Genomic DNA, 21,232 nt, shown 5'->3' with positions numbered 1-21,232 from the left:
TTGAGGAGAGTTAAGTGCATTTCACCCTAAATAAAAAGATAATTAAATGTCAAAACAAAGAAACTACTTTATATTGAGTTTAATGATTAGCTTGATTAAGGGTTAAAAAATAGAAAAGCTCCATGTGGTATAGCTATCATACAGAAAATTCCCATGTGGTTTCATATCATGTGCGTCGGTACCCTATGGTTTGAATTATTCTGAAAAGTCGACAGAAATCATTAAAATAGTCGGAGCTGAGTGAAAAGACGAAAATACCCTAATAATATAAGCGAAAATAGCCGAAGTAATTTAGCATCCCTAACTCTTTCAGCATCAGGAAGGCATTCACCTACTGCTCAGCATAAAGTGGCCAAGTTGCCATTGGAACGCCATACCAAACGCTTTCCAATGTTGAGTTCCAGCCACAGTGAGAGACAGAGCCTCCAACAGCAGGATGAGATAGAACTGCAGCCTGTGGTGCAATAACTTTTCCGACCCCTGCAGCTCGCTGCAAGAATCCTTCTGGCAAGACTTCTTCCAGGTTCTCATACTCACCTGGATACTCGAACTTTCCTTTAGGTGGAGGCGTTCTCAATGACCAGAGAAACTGGTATTCTGTGTGCTCGAGTGCATAGGCAATTTCCTTCACTTGGTCACTATAGTTGATGCTAAGTGGCCCATCCCTGCTTAAGGAATGGTCTGTTTTCTTCATTTCTCCCCTCTTTTCTGTTACCGACTTCAGTAAATTATTTAATTAAAGATGGAGATCAAAACTATATATAGGCTTTCAATTACTACCTTGATTTTGATGAACTCCAAGGCTCTGGGTTTTATAGTTCCATCAGTTCACAATAGTCCGAGGAAAAACTGTATTTTGACCTGGTAATAAGCAAGTGAAGTCATGGCTCACACCATCATGATTTTATCGTAGAAAACAAAGTGGGATTTGAACCATAAGGTCCGTCCATTCTCATCAATCTCGAAAGTTCTATGTTGTGGGTCTTCAGCCAAAATTGCAGGAAAGTGTGAAGGGTACAATAGGTATATCTGGTGAAAGTTTGTGATAAAAACTTATTTTCCGCAAGAAACATGTGCCTTTTCAGTGCGTTTAATACAAAAGCCTTACATTTGATGCTTTCTGTCGACTTTTCAGAATAATTCAAACTACAGGATACCGAAGCGTATGATATGAAACCATAAGGGGCTTTTTTGTTTTTAACCCCTTGATTAATGATAATAAAATTTCACGATTCAACATGACAAAGCAATTTATTGATAGTACATTTACATTTATCGAGTAAAAATCCTGAAAACATGGTAGTTTTTTATTTCTACTCGATTCACTAGTGAAAGGCATCACATCTGCTCTTCATGTAAACGGATAAGATACATGTGGCATGCGTTTGCAAGCTAAGTAGAAACTAGAAAGATAAAGGTTGGATTTCCATCTTCAATCAACTGGCTAAAGTTAGCAGAGAAAACGAAAGAAATGAAAAAAGCAGAGCTGGTTTTCGTTACTATGCCAGCGATTGGCCACTTAGTGTCATGTGTTGAACTAGCAAAGCTTCTCATTGAATGTGATGAACGATTATCGATCACCGTCCTGATTATGAAGCTGCCCTTTGATCCAAAAGTCAGTAGCTACACAAATTCGTTGTTAGAAACTCCGAATTTGCACATAAGGTACCTTGAGCTCATGAAAGAAGAGCCTTCTTCTCAATTGTCGTCTTTTCTTTCGATTTTCTTTCGATTTATCGACAACCATAAAAGTTGTGTGAGGGAGGTTCTTGCTGAAATATCCAATTCTGTTTCGTCGCACCTTGGTGGGATCGTCATAGACATGTTTTGCACCTCTTTGATTGATGTAGCCAATGAATTTGGGGTTCCTTCCTATATATTTTACCCAGGTGGTGCTGCAACGCTTGGCGTTTTATTCCAGTTGCAAAGTCTGAGGGATGATCTCAATGAAGATGTGAGCCATTACGAGAATGAAGATGTGAGCCATTACGAGAATTCAGACGTTGAATTAGCTTTGCCTACTTACATCAATCCTGTTCCAGCTAAACTTTTGTCATCTGCATTGTTTGAGAAGGATGGAGGTGTCGACATGGTCCTCGATCAGGCACAAAGATACAGGAAGACCAAGGGAATCATAATTAACACTTTCCTTGAGTTAGAATCCCATGCGATTCACGCCTTGAGCAATGATAAAACCATCCCACCAGTATATGCAGTAGGGCCTGTATTGAATCTGAAGGGAAGCAATAGTCAAAATCAAGAAACTGAGATGATTATGAAATGGCTAGATCTTCAGCCAGAATGTTCTGTTGTGTTCCTTTGCTTTGGTAGTGCAGGTAGTTTTGATGGTGACCAAGTGAAGGAAATTGCCTATGCACTCGAGCGCAGTGGATATCGATTCCTCTGGTCATTGAGAAGGCCTTCACCCAAAGAAAATTTTGAGTTTCCAAGTGAGTATGAGAACCTGGATGAAGTCATGCCAGAAGGGTTCTTGCAGCGAACTGCAGCTGTTGGAAAAGTTATTGGATGGGCACCACAGGCGGCAGCTCTATCCCATCCTGCTGTGGGGGGCTTTGTTTCTCACTGTGGTTGGAACTCAATATTGGAAAGCGTTTGGTGCGGTGTGCCAGTGGCAACTTGGCCGCTTTATGCAGAGCAGCAGCAGAATGCATTCCTAATGGTGAAAGACTTGGCAATGGCAGTGGAGATCAAAATAGATTTCAAAAGGGATTTCGTACTGGGTGTGAGTAGTGAGATTTTGAGTGCAGATGTGATTGAAAGAGGGATTAAACATCTGATGGATCCTGAGAATGAAATCAGAGAGAAGGTGAAGGAAATGAAAGAGAAGAGCAGGTTGGCTCCTAATGAAGGAGGATCATCCTTTTCTTCCTTGAGGCGTTTTCTTGAAGATGTGTTAGATAACATTCCATGATTGAATAGTGTGTCAGAATTGAATAGTGATAATGAATTACATGATCCCTTGTTTTTCATAAATTCAATAGCTGGATATCAACTACTACTACAATCATGAAATCTGCTATTATCAATTCTGTTTTGAGAGTCAGTGAGAATTAATCAATTAATGGAGTCTCGTTCCTTTATCCATCTGTTTTTCCTTTTGTACTTGCTTTTTGGCTATTCTGATCATCTATAATTGCATATGGTTCTTTGTTTCTTGTAATGTGCTCTGTATTCCTTGCTGGCTCTTACCTGATACGATTTTCCTTTTCCTTGTATCCTTTTATTCCCCCTTTTCCTAAAATTTTAGGGTTAATTACATTTACTTCCCCTATGGTTTGATCAAATAACAAACCAGCCCCTCATTTTTAACAAAACTATGAAAAGGTCCCTCAAACTCAAAGCTCCATAACAAAAACATCCCTGTGTGGCTGTGTCAGTCAACTAACGTTGATTTACAAACTGGCTGTAATGTCACGGCAAATATATGACAAAACTCCGAGAATGCCCATCAAAAATCTGTTACCAGTTATCTTTCTTCTTCCTTCCCCTTATGCAATCAAATAGTACTAAAACCATAATTTGTACGTTACTACTTATCTTTCTTCATCCTTCCCCGTATGCAGTATACAGTAAGATACTAAAACCGTGACTTGTCCCAACAAGACGCCAGAGTTGAAGCATCCCGCTCCAATTGCCAATGTCAGTTTTAAAGTTTTTTTTTTTTTTTCAAGGTTTGAGCCTTAAAAAAAAAAACACAAAATGTGGGTAAAAACGTGCTTAAATCGAAACTGAATTCTTCCAAAGTCTTCGGCAACTCCTAGAAATATTAGAAACACACACTGATGCAATAGCTCATATTCAATCATAAATGGACTCAACGAAAATCACCCATTAACAAATATGGGTAGATCAGATTATGGATAGAAAATCATATTCCAATTCATAGAAGGGTAATTACCCAATTTCATGGGCTATTAAATCCCAAAAACAAATTGTTACAAGGCCTGTTCATCATTGTCGGTGTGTGTTTGAAACAGAGAGAAAGGGATAGCGAGGAAATATGAAAAAAGCAATGGAGGCAGTGGCGATTGACAACAGAGTTGACGGCGGCAATGGTATGGAGTATAGGTGGCAAACCAACCCATTTAACTAAATTTACCCATACCCGTCCATGAATAGGTGGGTATGGGTATCTTAAATTTTTGTATATGGATATAAACGGGTTATCCAATAATACCCATTTATTAAATGGGTATTATTGGGTAATCCATCAAAGCCAATTAATCCATTTAGAATTCTCTTCCCCCAAGTCTCTTCTCTTCCCCCACCCTTTTTTTTTTCAAATATTTCATTTTGTCATGATGTTAACTACTTTTGTTTCACTATTATTATTATTTGTTGGTTTTATCTTATTATTTTATTTTCTCTTAATTTGTTAACTTGCTCACTTTTTAGCATTACCAATTTATGATAAGTTTTAGCCTCTTTTCTTATCTTTCTAAAATGAAATTTTAAATTTATATATGAAAAAAATTTTAGGGGTTCAAAATTTTTGGATTAAGTTTTTATATTAACTTTTATAGTACTTAGTTCAAATTTTTTTTATTCTTATTATTCAATTATTAAATAATATGTAATTTTGCGACATAGAGTATAAATGGAAAAAAATTGGTAATTAGGCTTATTGAACATTATAAACAAATATTTAAAATTAATGGTGGGTACAAAGAGTGGTATAAATTGATAATTTAGTTTGAAAAAATAAATTTAAATGAGTATACAAAAAATTAAAATAAATGGGTTATAAATGGGTAATCGGGTTACCCAATTCATTTTTTGATTTACCCATTTATACCTATCTAATTAAATGGGTATAAATGGGTTGATTCACTTATACCCATTACCCATTTTATCCAACCCAAACCCGCCCAAGTTACCCATTTTGACACCTCTAGTATGGAGACATAACTTGTTCTTGGATAATTACTAGATTGATTCATATATGAGCTTGTTCTCCAAATTTGTGTGGTTGTTTAAATAAATTTTTGTTGAATGTTTGGTTTTGACTTGTTGGGGGGGGGGGAGGGGGAGGGAAATAAGGAGAGACCCGATCTATGGTTTTGATCACTAGAATTCTTTTTTTTTTTTTTGGCACATGATAGATTTTATTCTATATTTGCTTTTACTCTATGTTAGGGGAAGGGAATCCAAAGAAATCAAAGGGAGGGGGAGGTGGAAGAGGGGAGGAGACTGCTAGGGAGAGGGGAAAGGGGGATCCAAAGAAGTTATAGGGAGAATTCGGGGGAGACTGAACCACTATCTAACTGGTGAAATTTTTTGGAGAGGGGGAGTGGGGAAGTGGGGGATCCAAAGGGGTCAAAAGAAGGGGGAGGGGGAAGTGGGGACCCAAAGGGGGAATTTTATCCTACACCCAAGATGAGTTTTAAAACTCTCCTGGTGACCAACTACTCTAAGAGTAGTTGTTTGACCACTAGTACTTAGTTTCTTTATTCTTATTTTTCTTTTTTTTTTTCTCAATCTTTCCTTCTCTAATTTTTTTAATCTTTGTTTTATCTTGTACTATTGTCACACCTTCACTTGCTTTTTCTATTTTTGGTAAAATAAATATTTTTTATGGATTTAGAATTTTATTTTTGAAATCTTTTGAACAAAGACTATTCTTTATTTCATGACATCCATTAACGGAGTTAAGGAACTGTTACTAATGGGGGATAATCATTATTTCGTCAAATTACAAGGTTTGTTTCATAATATGAACAAATCTCATGGGAGGTACACCTAATTAACCCAATACTTTTCTCAATGAACATTAAAAAGTCCTCAAAATTGACTAAAATAAGGCAAATTCTGATATGCGGCTTTAAACTTTGTAGGCATCATGTTCAAAACATCATTGGAATGAAATTGATTTACAACCATACAATAGCCAAGAAGCATGATCCAAATTAGGAAAATATAGATAAAGAAGATACAAAAAGTTTAAAATGAAGTGGCTTGCATTAGAGAAGTAACAATGAACTTATTTGATATTGCTTATATTTCACACAATTGTAACTTGTTTGGGTAAATTATCCAACTGTTGCTCAACTCTTTTGCCAATGATCAGATTATGGATAGAAAATCATATTCCAATTCATAGAAGGGCAAAATTAAAATATTTTTCTATCATTTGTGCCCTCACTGGAAGGTTATCCTAGCTCCACCACTGCATGAAACTCTAAAATCTATGCATCAATCTGTCGCATGCATTGACATTTATTCTCATTATAAAGGTAGGTTTGCGTATTGAAACGGTATCTGAAAAAAGAGAAAGCATAGCTTAAGGTGGTTTGGTCATATGCGAATATTCAAGACTTTTCTCTCGGCATCTTCTGATCATATATTGCTGCATCCACCTAGAGAGAGAGGCGCTTTGCATACATGTCACTTCAGCATTGTCGGTGTAAAGGGTACTCATGCAAAGGGTAACATATTGTTCATACAGCCATTGTCGGTGGCCTTTAATGTCATGTCATTATCATTGAAATTTCTAAACTATTCTTTGATTGATCATAGTAGGTGCTGAAGTGTACATATTTAAAGTAGTTGGGAGGGGAAAGTGTTTCTAAGACCCAATTTAGAGGGGCAAAGTGTAATTAATTAACCTCAAATTTTCCATGAAACTGCAGAAATTAGAGCATAGCCAGTTCTGCTAGAAGTTGAGATACAATCGGGGCCTATTGGACGGTGATATAACTATGTTATGCAACCGTGACACAAGTATTTCATGTGATATAAGCCACAACTTGGAAAGGATTTTTTTGGGTCAATATTCCCTTTTCCTTATATTATTGGGATACTTTTAGAAACTGCCATCGAGGTTTTGACCATTTCATATTGTCTTCTAAAATTGTAGAAACATTACTTACCTTCATGTTAGTTATTTGGGATCCAGTATCATTGACTCTGCTACCTTTACAACTTAGTTGGTTTTACATAGTTTTGTCCATAGAAAAAAATTAAGTCATTTGTTCATTGCATTAGTCATAATTTGAAATGTGAAAACATAACCAATTTATCATTGAAAAGGGCGCCTAATTGAAACGAGTGCCAAATACTAGGCACCCTTTTTTTAATTGATATACTTGACAAATAATAGGAGTAAGACATGAGAAGCTTGCTTGGACAGAGGTACTGGTTAAAAAGTCAAAACTAGGGGTTTGAGAGGCTTGAAGGCGGGTCTAATTCCTCCGGGCGAATTTAAGGTCCGGGCCCCACTGCCCCTTAAATTCTAATAACATTTATACAATTTTAACGTAATTTTGAGTGTGTTCCCACTCTCCAAAATTCCTTTCCTCCTCTGTCCCCAATTTTCCCCCCACTACCGACGGTCTCTCTTTCTTAATCCATTATTTACTTTCTGTCGAAAGGCAAAGCTGGTCCAGGTTCTTATCCTCTCCCTCGGTCATGTTTTCAACTCTAACAACAACCAGTTTTAAAACACAACTTTTCTCCAATAATTCCTTCAGTTTAAATACAAGTCTTTCATGCATGATTAAAATAATTAGTTATCTAGCATTTTTGATCCAAACCAAGTGCGGACAACATCAACCACTTGACATCAACCAGAATTTTATTCAATCCCACTTGGTTAGCTTGCATTCAAATAACTCTAGAAGTTCATATTTTCCTTTCTTGCTTTGATAGTCGAGAAAAATTCTAGCAAATGTCAATTCAAGGTATCTATTAAATCTCCATCTTTTATTTGTTAGATGCACTAAACATATAGCTTATACCCTGCTCAACTTAAGCTAAAGCAAATAATACACGAACCCAGAAAAATAAACTCACTAAAAGCTTGAACTAGTACGGCTAGCAACCATGTACAAATTTCCAGCAAAGATACTTCAAAATTTTCAACAAGGTTTCCATCCTTAGCTTGCTTTAAACACTAGACACTTAACATGCATTTTATCCAACATGGAATGAGTCAAATGGTAAATAATTCCAGCAAGTTATTTCACCAAAAAGTCCTCATAAATCTGTCATTAGATAGGATATCATTTTCCAGCAATTGGTAGATTAAATTTTGAAACTTTCTCCATAACTCCTCATTTTCTTTCCATTCCAGCTCAACATGCAGAGTGCAATTATCATGCTAAGGTGTATCTTGTGCAATAAAATGAAATTTATAACCAAAGATTCAAAAGAAAAGGTTGGATAAAACTCTGTTTCTTTCTCTCGGTCAAGCTGTGATTTAGCAATCAGTTTGACGCAACTCTTCTCTAATAAACTCTTCAGTTTTTGCTCAAATCTTTCATGCATGTTCAGACCAATCTTTAATGCAATATATAATACAGCTTAGCATGAAAACTCAAGGCCAAAATTCAAGGAGACAGCTAGAAACCTCTGCATTTTCCCCTCTCGGATAAGACTGAAAAATTCCAGCAGGTTCTAATCAACCTTTACGCATCTAAAATTCCAGCTTTTTTACAAACCTGTTCAGCTAATGTTCTCATAATACTTAGAGTAAACATTTTACCTTCACTTGGATGATCAAGATTATAACCTCAGATTGTCGAAGTTAAACAAATTAAGCACAGGATTTCTTAATCAGTCTCGGCAGTCCAAATTCAGCTCACATCAGATTTTTTTTTTTTTCTTTTCTATCCACGGCACATTACAGCAGCATGCATGGTTAGATTAACTGATTAGCTATCAATTTAATTCCAAGATCAGATTCTAACTCAGCATCAAGTTCGGACAGATTCAAGAGAAAGAAAAACAGGTCATCAATTGACCAAAAATTTCCCCCTCAACTCTCGGCAGAAACATGCATGTAGCAGATTCGGTTTTCTTTTTATTTTATTTCTCTTGCTTAGCCGGTCTGATAATTTCATGCGAAGCTTAACCTTCTGATTTTAATTAGTCAAGCACCTACCCAAGTGAAAGTCAACCGTTCCCAACAAATTTCCAGAAACAAGCTGCAATTCTAGCTTCAAACTTTCGACAGCTTTAATTCTTTTCCAAATCAGATTTCTTAAGTCACAAATCCTCATCTAACCTCACAAGCACCACATGCAAGTCCGTAGCTGACCTCACTTGCCTATAACCAACTAATTTCAGCTCAGAAGTTACCTCAAATGGAGCTCACACACACGGTTTGCAGCAGAAATAATCCTCCTCCCTTCGGCAGCCCAGAAAATGCAGACCACTAGCTCTCCCTCTCCCTTGCTCTGGTGGCGGCTGGAATGGAGAAGGTTCAGCCCTCAGACCCTTCACCAGCTCACGGTTAGAAGGCAGAATGGATCGCAAGTCCCTCTCTTCCCTCTCTAGCTTACGGACAGAAAGAAAAGAAACAAGAAGCTCGGCTCTCCCTCACTCTCACTCACGAACAGAAATGGAAGATGTGTAGCTCGGCCTCTCGCTCCCTCTCGGTCGATACTCACGAGGTAAGTCTCTCCCTCACTCTTTTGTTGTTGGTCCAAAGCAGAATGAGGTTGTGAAGGATGGTAGTGTTGCGGTATTTAGGAGAAGAGGTTGAGTGTGCAGGAAAGTGGAGTGTGAAGGTGGTGAAGGAAATGTATTGGCCGAATGAGAGGTGAGGTAATTATGTTGTCCGAAATCTGCTGGATTTGCATTGTGGTTTTGGTGAGCTTGGGAGGGTAGTATAGTCTTTTCACATTACTTCTAACGAACACTTAAGTCCTTGGTTTAAACTTAATCCCAAAAATTAATCCCAAGTATGATTTGATCGCCTAATTATACGCTAATATACCTAAACCATTTTTATCGAATAATAATCAATTAAACTTGAATATTAAGGTTCCTATTAATTCCTAACATTATTTAGCGATTAAATTAGTTATCAGAATTTCCAATTATTTAATCCCAAGAAATAGAGTTAGTCTAACTCGAAATTTATCGATTTAGTATAATGAAGTCAAGTGAAATAATACTTTAATGCAAGTGTGCCAGTTTGCACATAAAAATTATTTTTACGCACTTATTTGAAAACAAAGAAAGATAAGGATATATTTATCGAATTTTCACGCCGTAAGCATGTTTAATATATTAGAATCATATTTATCTAAAATTCATTGGTTTTCATCCTAACGCGGAAATTCCTATTAACATTTAACATTATTAACGATTAAAACTAGTTATCGGAAATCAAAGAATTTATTTTAAAGTAATAGAATTAATCCAACTCAAGAAATATTAATTTAGTATAGCAAACCGAATAATTCAATATTGGCACAATTATATTATTTATTACATAGAAATTATCTTTATACTTTTATTGCAAAACAATTAATTACAATACTAGAATTCAAAGAAATTAATTATTAGATCAATGAAATAGTTTACCATAGAAACATGAAGTTAATGTAACAAAACTAAGAAGTTTAGTAGTTTAGCACAATTCTTTTATTTTGCACCTAACGTTTATTTCTACGTACTCATTTAAAAACAATTGGACTTAGTGCTAAAATTTATTAAAGAATTAAAATGTAAATAAAATATGCACTGATATTTATAGGTCTATTTTCAGGGTTCTCACATTATCCGCCAATTGTGAAGTACTAGTAACAAGACTAATGTCCAAGGCTGCACATTACACATGCCGTGTAATGAATTACGTAATTGGTCACATTATTCATTAATTAATGCTACTCAATTTAATGTTACGTAACCGCAGCTTAAAACTGTACAGAATTTTAGTGCCCACATACAGATTGGGTGCTTCATCAAAAATGTTATATAACATAATTTCAAGCTCCTGTTAATCAGATCAATTGGTCGCAAAATTATGTAGATGTTGTAATATATTTGAACCATTTTTTAAATTTTGGATAATACCATCATATACATTCGGTTTGAACACATTAGCTGCAGAAGTTTAATCACATTACACTTGCATCCTTGAAGTCACTGGACAAATGAACTGGAGTTTGGATATTATAGAGGGGCATTGATCGATGTTAACCCCTTCACAATTGCCGCCCTACGCAAATGTGAAGGGGCAAGTGGCCGGCAAACACGCAATCCATGACATCGTAGCCAAAAGCTACACTATTGGTAATCACGTCGATAGGTGGGCCACCATCGAAATATTCACCGTTCATGCCCTGTCGATGCATGTTATCCGACTGAACGTAGTGATGTAACCGTACAAGTCAAAGCAGCTTATCCAACAAGCATCACTGGCGCCAGTCTTATCAGACCAACCCCAAGAAGCTAAATCTTCTGTCTAACCTAAGCTAAATGGACCATGCGACTCGGTTTGATGACCGTGCGCAGACTTTAATCATTCGGCAGCACAATTTTGGCCCCAATTTTTAAGTTTGTAATCTGGGTGTTTGTCAACAAATTTTCCTATAGATTTGAGCAAAGAATTTGTAGCCAGTCATTTTTTTTTTGGTAAACAATATCTGAAGCTATTCGAGGGATGGTCATGGAAATGCAAAAAAAAAAGTTCTGTGAAGGTACTGTAGCTCAAGTTTGATTAATCTTGTAGGAGACAGAATTGGCCAAATGCAGTTGAGGCCAAACACAACCTTGGGCACGAATAACTCCTGTCTTGCATGCCCCATTGAACCGTATTTGTTTCTTTCAATGGAGGAAACACTTAAAGAGCTGGTGTTTAACCTTTTTCAGATTATGTTGCCGGTACGTAGTCTGAATTCAAGCAAAAATTGCTTGGTTACCTCCAAATGGGTACTGTGTGACTGTAATGGACCAAAGCCATAAACAGCACATGTTGTATTGGACAACGGTTAATTTTTAAGTCAAGTAAATACTATCGTTAATTGTATTCGGGTTAAATGTGTACTATATGCTTACTTATACTGGAGGAAAGCCATAAAGAGCTGGTGTTTAACCGTCTTATAATGGCTTTTTGTAAAATCCACAAATTTGTTGATGCTCAAAACGGGTACTCTCTTCTTGTAATGGAGCAAAGCCACAAGCCACAAAGATGCGGTGTTATATTAGAGAACCACAGTCTGACATTGTTGCCGATAAAAAAATTAATTTAACAAAAACAACTGCTCTGTGCTTGTTCCCGTGCAAAGCAAATAACAGATTGATCTGTAACGGAAAACTAGAGGTGGCAAAATGAGCGGAAAGGGCGGGATTTGTTTGGGTTTGAGATAGAATGAAGGCATATGGGTTTGGGTTGAACCTTACCCATATGTGTTTTGGGACTAACATGGGCGGGATCGCTTTGGGATGGATTTAGATTGATCCCGTCCAATACCTAAATCTATTCTCTACATATTTTTTTCCTTTAATTCACTTTTTATTTTTTATATAACTTTAATATTTTTCATCTTTTAAATTTCTTTTAGTTTTATTAAATAAACATGCAAGTGTTTTATACTCAAGATTCCCATTTCAAAATTGGATTAACAAATAAAGGAAAAGATGTACAGCCATATTCCAACATATATCAAGATGGCCAAGACACCTAGGGTGTTCAATATTTATCCTCGTCATTATTCAAGGATGACAGATCTAAACTGACTGAAGTACTGGAAATTCTAGTATTTAATGACTAGAAGACTGCTAGATTATATGCGCTGGTATGATTATGAAAAGTATTAAAGATAATTCTTCAATCTAAGACTTCGCTTGGATTGACTATTTTTTCAAAAAATAAGTTTTTCAAATACAATGTTATGGTAACATACAATAACTCAAAAAACATCCCATCCATATTAGTATATCAAATATTTCAAACATATTTTATAGTAAAAATTTTTCATATACACTACTATAATAAAATAATTCAAAAATACTCAAAAAACAGCTATTCCAAACGGAGCCCTTGCTATTTGAGTCCAATGGGTACCCAAGTATTTCTCAAGATTTTCCATCAATTAATGTCTACAATTGGGATTTGACCCATTTTAAACCCAATATCAGATTCCAATACTTATCCCACCCAATAGCCATAAGGAGCTGGTGCTTTATTTTATAACGGGGCAAATATCAATTCTTTTTCCAACGGAGGAGGAAAAGCCTGAAAGGGCTCTGGAGTATTCGAAAGCATTTTCAATCTTACAACATGCAGTGCCAACTGTGACCCATTTTCCCCCTAACCTAAGTTACACTCACTAATCATACAGTTTGTTAACCGTAGTCAACAAAAGGATGCCTCCAAGAGCGGCAGCGTAGTCTAACCACTCAATCGATGCACTCCATTTAAACTGAGGTCCATGAACCCTAACCTCTCCTATATAAGACCCTCACACAACCAAAACTTGTTCCTTGCATGCCCATTCTACGCCACGTTCACTTCACACAATAGCTTTTGCTCTTGCATGCGGCATGCCCATTCTACTTCATACCACAACCTTCTCTAACCTTCACATGTTTTTGTATTTGCTGTAGTCTCTCGCTCCGCCAGACACTCGCTTCCTTTGGTATCTTGTAAACGCTACACCGAACCATCGTCTTCCACTATTATTCTGCCCAGCAGGCTCTACGCATGGCGCTTGGACGATTTCCTCAAATGCATGTGATCGACAACGGGGCAATGGTCGGCTACTTCCAAGATGAGCACAATCCACTTCACCACATTGGAGTGAAGTGGATTCTTGAGGAAGCGCTGGTGCGTTTGGATAGGTTCCCTGGAGCTGAGTATCCGCAGTCGCTGCTCGTTTCTTGCATACCCGTGCGCAATCCCGTTGCGAACGGGAAGTGTTCCGGTCGCTGGCCAAGTGCCGACGTCGTCCTCTCTCCCTTATGCACAACCTGAAGGTTTTTTACATCATGACCTATAATGCATGGTTTGTGGGCAAGGACACATTTGTTGCACACTTCCTCAGTTTGAAGACACTGCTTCACACGGGCGTCTGGATTCTCTTCGGCGCCCACTTTGAAAACTGGTCGGTAGCACGGTTTATAGCTGAACAGGGACTCCACGCGAGTATGACTCGTAACGTAGCCGTCGGAGACAACCTTCACACTGCAACCATTTGCTGGAACCCATCCGCTTTCGAGATCACGTTTGAAGACAGAGATGCTACTGACAGTCTTCTCCTCACTGTGCGCCGCAAGAAATACCGTAGCTTTCTGAGGGTAGCTACCACGGTTGCCTCCATTAACCCTATGTTTGGGCTTATTGTGGAGAGGTTTGAGTGAAGGTTCACAGCTAGAGCGGTGTGCTTTTAATTCTGGTTGTGTAACATCATATTTTGTCTTTTTGGTTCGCAGTTAGAGCGAATGGGTTGTTTTTGGTTCAAGCGACTTTGTCTTTTTGGTCGTAGCATGCTTGGTTTTGCTTGTTAGCGTTACAAGAGTGGGGATCCGGGGCTGCTAATATGTAATGCTTGATAATTAGGAGTGCACCGTTTCGTCGTCCTAAGGGGAGCAACTTGAATTCCAAATTTAAATGTTTGAACTTCTTTCGTCATTCTACTCGACAAAATTCGCTGTTGTGAGCCTAATAATGCCGTTGTAAGCCTAATATTGTAAGGGGATCATAAATGGTTCTACATAAGCTTCCGATTGTTCACCTGTATGGCTAAGCAGAAGTATGAAAGTAACAACACTGCGATTGCCCGTATAGTGAGTGATGAAGTTCATCGCTGAATCAACGTTCCCTACTACCTCATCCTCACACACATTTCGAGGGAAAAAGCAATAGGCGTTTTAGCAAAACAAATATAATGCACAATGTAAACTGGCGCCAAAAGCGCATTCCCTCGTGTAATATATAACGCAAAATCGCCATTTACACAGACACACTCTGCCAGTTTCGGTGGGCAGACGCACATACGCCACCGTCCGCCTGACGAAGGATGGACAAAAGGCAAGGCCACGGTACTAGCAAACAAAGGCCAACAGGCTGTAAATAACGCTAAATGCCCATTCTATGCTATTGGACACCACAGTTGAGTACTGTACAGGGGGTGGGAGGGAATGGAATCAAAACGATCAGAGCACTTCACGATTTTAGAACCACAACAACGAGTACCGCCACGACAACAATCACAACAATGTTAAGGATCGTCACGTTCCTTTGCATGCTTCTCAATTCAGCTATGATACCGGATAACTCTGCCGCGGGTCTATTGCTGACAGGGTCGGCACTTGAGGGGGCGGGATCGGGAACTTGAAACCCTGTTGCTCGAGCAAACTCATCACACCAGGCAATGAATGTTCGACATAGCCTCTACAATACAAGTACCTTAGCAATTGAAAAATTGCGACCGGAACAGTACTACCAAAGAACTTACCTGGGCGTTAGCGTGGCGGCCCCTGTTTGCTTCAGACTTCCAGACAACCCGAACTGCACAGCTACGACCACAATTGCAATATAATGTCGGCCATATCGTGCTATTGACCGACCCAACAGAAGAGGATAAAGCCATTCACAAAGGTTAATCTCCCCCGCTACACCGCCTAACTTTATCTCTGTCAAACAGAAGAACACGGCACTCCCACGGTGTCGAGGGACAACGCCTTTAACAAGAATTTGGGGTTTGGGCGAATAGGTTTTCCCCAACAGTAATGAACAATCAAATAATGGCGGGGATAAGCCTAATGTTTCGCAACGAACGGCACACACAAAACGACTCTGTGTAAGTCCATTACAAAAACGATAAATATACTACTATATATAGGTCTACCTCTAATGTTAATTCGATAAATATCACTTAGGCACGTACGTGGGTTGAATAGTTTGTGATGTTAATAGACATTTAATGGAAAGGTTATTTGGATAGATTGTCATGTTATGCAACAATTTATCTTCATTCATTTGTTGTCCGCATTTAGTTTATGATAATGCGGCAAATTTATTTGTATACACGTACTTTTTTAGTTTAATTGAATATTTGATATTTAATAATTGTAATATATATCACAATGTGCTTGTTCCGCTTTCGTGCAAATACGAGTGTAACAATGTTCCAATTCGACATACAAACATTTACGTATTTAACTTAAATGTAATGTTTCAGAGTGAAATGGCCTTCATTAGCTAGTATTTCGCTGATGTAATGCAAAAAAAGCCATAAAGAGCTGCTGTGTTACGGCCAATATCATTTTTAGGTACTATCCGATATTTAAAATTTGTTTAAAAGCAGCATGTACCAGTTTCCACTTCATAACAATAGTTGTGGAACACTTTTTCCAGTTTCATTCAACAAACATTTTAGCAATCCACTTAATGTAATGTTTCATGGTAAACTGGCTATACAAAGCTAGAGTTTTGTTCATGTGATGCAAACAAAACCCGTAAAGAGCTAGTATGTTATGCGTAATAAATAACTACAAATACAATGTATCTTCACAATTTGTGATATATCAATATCTACCAGTTTCGCTTTCGTACAAATAAGAGTCTAACACTTGTTCATTTTCAGTTACAAATTTTTACGTTTTTTACTAACATGTAATGTTTTAGAGTGAAACATTACATGTTAGGCTAGTATTTCGTTGATGTAATGTAGAAAACCCATAAAGAGCTGCTTTGTTATGGCCAACATCTTGTATTCATACTACCCCATATTTAAAATTTGTTTAATACGAAATCTACCGGTTTCCGGTTGCGAAAGATATTACTTTCACAGTTTTCCAATTTCAGTTACAAACATTCACGTATTTAAACACGTATTTAAATGAAATGTCATACATCAGAGTGAAATGCCTAAACATAGCTACTATTTTGTTGGTGTAATGCAAAAAGGCCATAAAGAGCTGGTACGTTTTGCCCAATATATTTTTTCCACATTTTATGTTTAACATGTGTTAAATACATCTACCACTAGGCGAGCATCCCAAAAATTTTCAGTTTGGGTACACGTTCTCAATCCTAATATTTTACAACCATTTATGTATTTTACCTAAATGTTATGATTCAGCGTAGAATTGGCAAAAATAGCTGGTATTCTTTTGAGGATTACATAAGAAGTCGTAAGGAGTTGGTCTGTTACGCCCAATATCTTTTATTCGCAACTTGACATTTAAAATTTGTTAAATACAAAATCTAGCAGTTTCCTTTTCATAAAAAATATTTGTGTGGAACTTTTTCGATTTTAGTTACCAACATTTATGTATCAAATGGAAATTAGATTTTGCACAGCAAAATCTAATGACAGCGGCGACAATGTATTTGTGTCATGGAACGAAGTCATAATAAACACATAATACTTTTAAGTGGAAATGTACGCACAAAGTACGTACAAATACACTGGAATCACAAAAGAACCGGGACAGACAATTAGAATCCACAGTTCCTGAGCCTTGGATGCTTCGTGTAAAGTACAGATACGTGTATTCAATTAAATGTGAAACAGGCAACAATCTATCTTCCCATGAACCCAGTTTCCGCAAATTATAATATTTTAGTAAAATAACAGTTCAAATCAATTTCAATTCCGTGAATGTTGTTACAAAAGTCGGAAACCAACATAGAAACGACTCCAATTTATTAAAATTCGGAAAAAGGATTCTGTACTTCAACTCTACAAGTCCCCTAAACCGTCTACACATTACAAAATCTAAAATCAAAATACATTACATAATTAAATAACTTAATATTTAGAACTAAGCGCTGCATTAATTCAGATATTAAATAATGACCATACGTTGCTTCAAAGCCGAACATCTTCTTAGTTGTAAACCTTAACAGACCAAAAACTAGTGCGATGAAGAGACGCATAAGTATTATGAGCAATGAAAAGAGGCGGGGAGAAATGCTAGTTACTGTTCTCACAAATGAATGGAACGATGGCAAAAAGGTGAAAAGGCGTTGGGCCTTACTGTTCACATAACAGCTTACAATGGCCCATCAGACATTCAACCTTACATTATTTCCACTTTGATGGTAACAGAATCAAATTTTATTTTGCTCCATCGCAAGCTGTTGCCAGAATTCTCCACATTCACGAATACCATGTCGCCTACTCATGCTCAAAACAAATTAATGCGAAGGAAACATATAAACCGTTCCACTTCTACAATTTCCTACGTATTTGATGGAAAGATTACTCTTCGACCTGTACTCACCAAAGTACACCTGTCTGATTTATTGCCTAACTGTACACCGCAGCATCACAACAACAATGACTCATCTTTGTCCTTCACTTCTTTGTTGGCCACCTGTGTCCCTTCCACCGCTACCGCATGTTTGTGCTACAAATTCTTGTCCTATCCATTCGCCAGAGTGGCTCCAGCCTATACCAGTTTCAAATGATTTTTCCAGCAACTCATCCAAAGAATTTTCCATCCATTCAGCATAAACTGCTGTGTTGTGGGAATTCTTTTTGTATGGACATGTTCGTTGGTTGTGGCCTGCCTGCAATTTTCAACCCATATATTACATGTCAAATCATTTCTGACTACAAGTAATCACGTCAACTAAGCTGTCGGAATGCTAATATTACACCACTTCAACTTTCTTGCATTTCCATTAACAGATATATACTTTGTAGGCACTTTTAATTATTTTTTAAGGTTTTGGTGTTGATAATACCAACGAAAAATACCAACTTTTTCACTATTACCTTCAGTGTCCGGTTCATGTATTACATCGAATAACTACTGTATAACTACGTACGGAATTCCGATAGTACCTGCAATGTCCGCACTTTCTTTTCTTCTTTGCTTCCGCTTGCTTGTGATCACCTTTAGCTCGAGACACCCTGGGGTCTAACAATCCAAATGTTCTTCTACTTCTATCGATCCTCACTCTTGAATCCATTGCAAATCCGTCTCCCCCATATCCTCTATCAATCCACTTCTCCTTTAGGTCCACAAAATGCTTGTCGAACATCTGCTGCAGGTCATTAAACTCATCATCCATGTACGAGGCATAGTAACACATACTATTACAGCTGGACTTTAAAGTGCCATATCTGGCCATTTGTGTCATCTGTTTGTTTGCAACAAATGTTGTCATTCTATTATTATTACAGTAAACTCCCTTTGTCCACCGCTCTGAAATGCATGATTCTAGGATTCTATTCATTTCTTCTACCACCATCACGCGAAACATATGAGCACACGGAATTCCCTTTGACTCGAATTTTATGCAAGAGCAGGTTAGCTTCTCCATCGACCTATCATAATCCACCCTCCAAGTTGTTTCATGTCCACCATACTTCGAGTAATAATATGTACGACTCTCTCCCTCCTCACTCCAGCCCTCAGAAATTAAAAGTTCTTGCCTGTTCAAATGCTTCCTCACCATGAAGAACACATTTCTTGTAAACACCTTTGCTGTGCTTCTCTCTAATTCGGGCAGAATTGTGGTTAATACTGGTTTTGTGTTTTCGCTTGTGTGAACTGCTTTGCTCTCAGTATGTCGAAGCCATGCTATTGCCAAGTCAAAACTTCTAACGAATTCATATAGTCACATTTTTTCATTCAGGTACTCGTTCAAAAAAGCATTCATTTTCTCACACATTTGAATACTTCTCATACCTGCGAAAAAATTACCGCGTAAATAGGCCTCTGCCCATAACCTTCTCCTCCGGTACAACTTTTTCACCCAGTCATTCTCTCCCACCCCACATTCATTAACTAACCTAGACCACCGATCCTCAAACTCATGAGTGCTGCACTTTCTCACCATCAGGTTATACAACCTGTTATTAAACTCCTCGCAGCGAATATTACTCGGTGCATTTCTGTGCAAGTGCCACGAAAATAGCCTGTGACAAGCATCCAGGAGAAGATTCTTTATGACTCTTCGCATTGCACTGTCCCCATCTATCATCACTGCTACTGGCTTTCTACCTTTCATAGCCTCTATAAATATACTTAGCATCCATTCATATGTCTCAATCCTCTCATCTGACAACAGTGCACAACCAAAAACAGCACTGTTCAAATAGTTGTTTACTCCTGCAAGTACAACTAGTGGCTTACGATATTTATTTGTTTTGTATGTCGTATCAAACACCAACACATCTCCAAATATACTGAAGTCCACAAGAGATTTAGAATCTGCCCAAAACAATCTTGCCAATCTTCCTTCGTTATCTACATGATATTTATAAAAGAACATGTCATCGGCATCCTTCTTCGCTGCCAAGAACCCAAGTGCCCCTTCTGCATCGCCATTGAAAATATCTTTTCTACGTTCCTCGTCCATTCGGTTATACAGATCCTTAATGCAAAATCCCACGTTACTGTACCCTCTGGCTTTGATAACAAAACGTTTCATTATCTGGCATATTCTGGCCCCAACCATCTTCAGACTTTTGGCCTGCGCATATTCCGCATCACTGACTTTTCCATGCGACCTAATGTGTTGCACACTTGCCTCTGATGCCAGCGGGTGATTGTACTCCATAATGAAACATGTCACCACATACTTTACCGATTCTATGTCATATTTCACGTGAAAGCAAACCCTACACCCGGTTCTTGTGATTGGTTTTGCTTCTCTTTTTCGGTTTTCATAATTAAACCACTTTACATCCCTATGGCCTTCACAACAACATACCCATTTTCTAAATCTTGAAATGCCATCTGCATCTCGTTTGCCATTACTTTTACGAATCCCAAATCCGCTTAGTTTCGCATACAAATTATAGAATTCTCCAACTTCTTCTTCCGTGTCAAATGTTAATTTCATTACGTCATCCACGCCTATTGCGCCCACCAATTCATCTACCTCCTCATCTTCATGTCCTCCAATTGAACCAACGATTTCTGGAGTGTATGTGTCTCGGTCACACTCAGGTTCCATGTTAAGGTCACATGACCTTTTTTGGCCGCAACCATCCATCCTCATTTTTTCGTTCTCTGTTTCCTGCACCATGTCACGAGTTTGAAGCGCCTGATCCTGCCCAATAGTTACAAGCCCTGTGTGGGTCAACGTTTTTTCTAACCATGATCGCTTAACCTTTTTTTCAGCCTCCCCATATGCTTTTGTTTGTAACATAAATACTGATTGTCTATTTATGGAAAAAAACAGATATACACGATCATTTAAGTTAAGAAATGATACTGTACCTCACAACTTTTACAAAATGCAGACGATAAAGATTACTCTAACATTCATATACACATTATGTGGAAGTGTGGCTGATGCAATTATATCAACCTTTAGCACAACATACCACTATCGCCATGCATATTCATTTATACTAAACTACTTAACTTGTATTGGGAGTTTTTTTAATTCTCTTCACAAAAGCATTCACAATGTAGTCTGGGAGCCAATGTCTATGTCCACACAGCCATCCAAATCACTCAGTTTTTAGTCCTGTTACAACATCTTCTTCACGTGTTTACTCATTTCTGC

General features: G+C 37.7%; 1 protein-coding gene and 1 pseudogene across 1 annotated transcript; one reads left to right on the top strand and one right to left on the bottom strand.

Moving 5' to 3' along the window:
* LOC113743924 (anthocyanidin 3-O-glucosyltransferase 2-like) overlaps nucleotides 1-21,232 on the bottom strand; it is a 185,357-nt pseudogene that overhangs the window by 143,686 nt on the left and 20,439 nt on the right.
* LOC140006470 (anthocyanidin 3-O-glucosyltransferase 2-like) lies at nucleotides 1,472-2,994 on the top strand. The gene has a single exon (XM_072048398.1). It carries the CDS (start codon nucleotides 1,472-1,474, stop codon nucleotides 2,930-2,932), a length of 1,461 nt encoding a protein of 486 aa, XP_071904499.1. The 3' UTR covers nucleotides 2,933-2,994.

Source organism: Coffea arabica, chromosome 5e, assembly GCF_036785885.1.
Source record: "Coffea arabica cultivar ET-39 chromosome 5e, Coffea Arabica ET-39 HiFi, whole genome shotgun sequence".
Taxonomy (NCBI): Eukaryota; Viridiplantae; Streptophyta; class Magnoliopsida; order Gentianales; family Rubiaceae; genus Coffea; species Coffea arabica.
The sequence above is the reverse complement of the archived record's forward strand: the minus strand, read 5'-3'. Positions and strand labels throughout refer to the sequence as shown.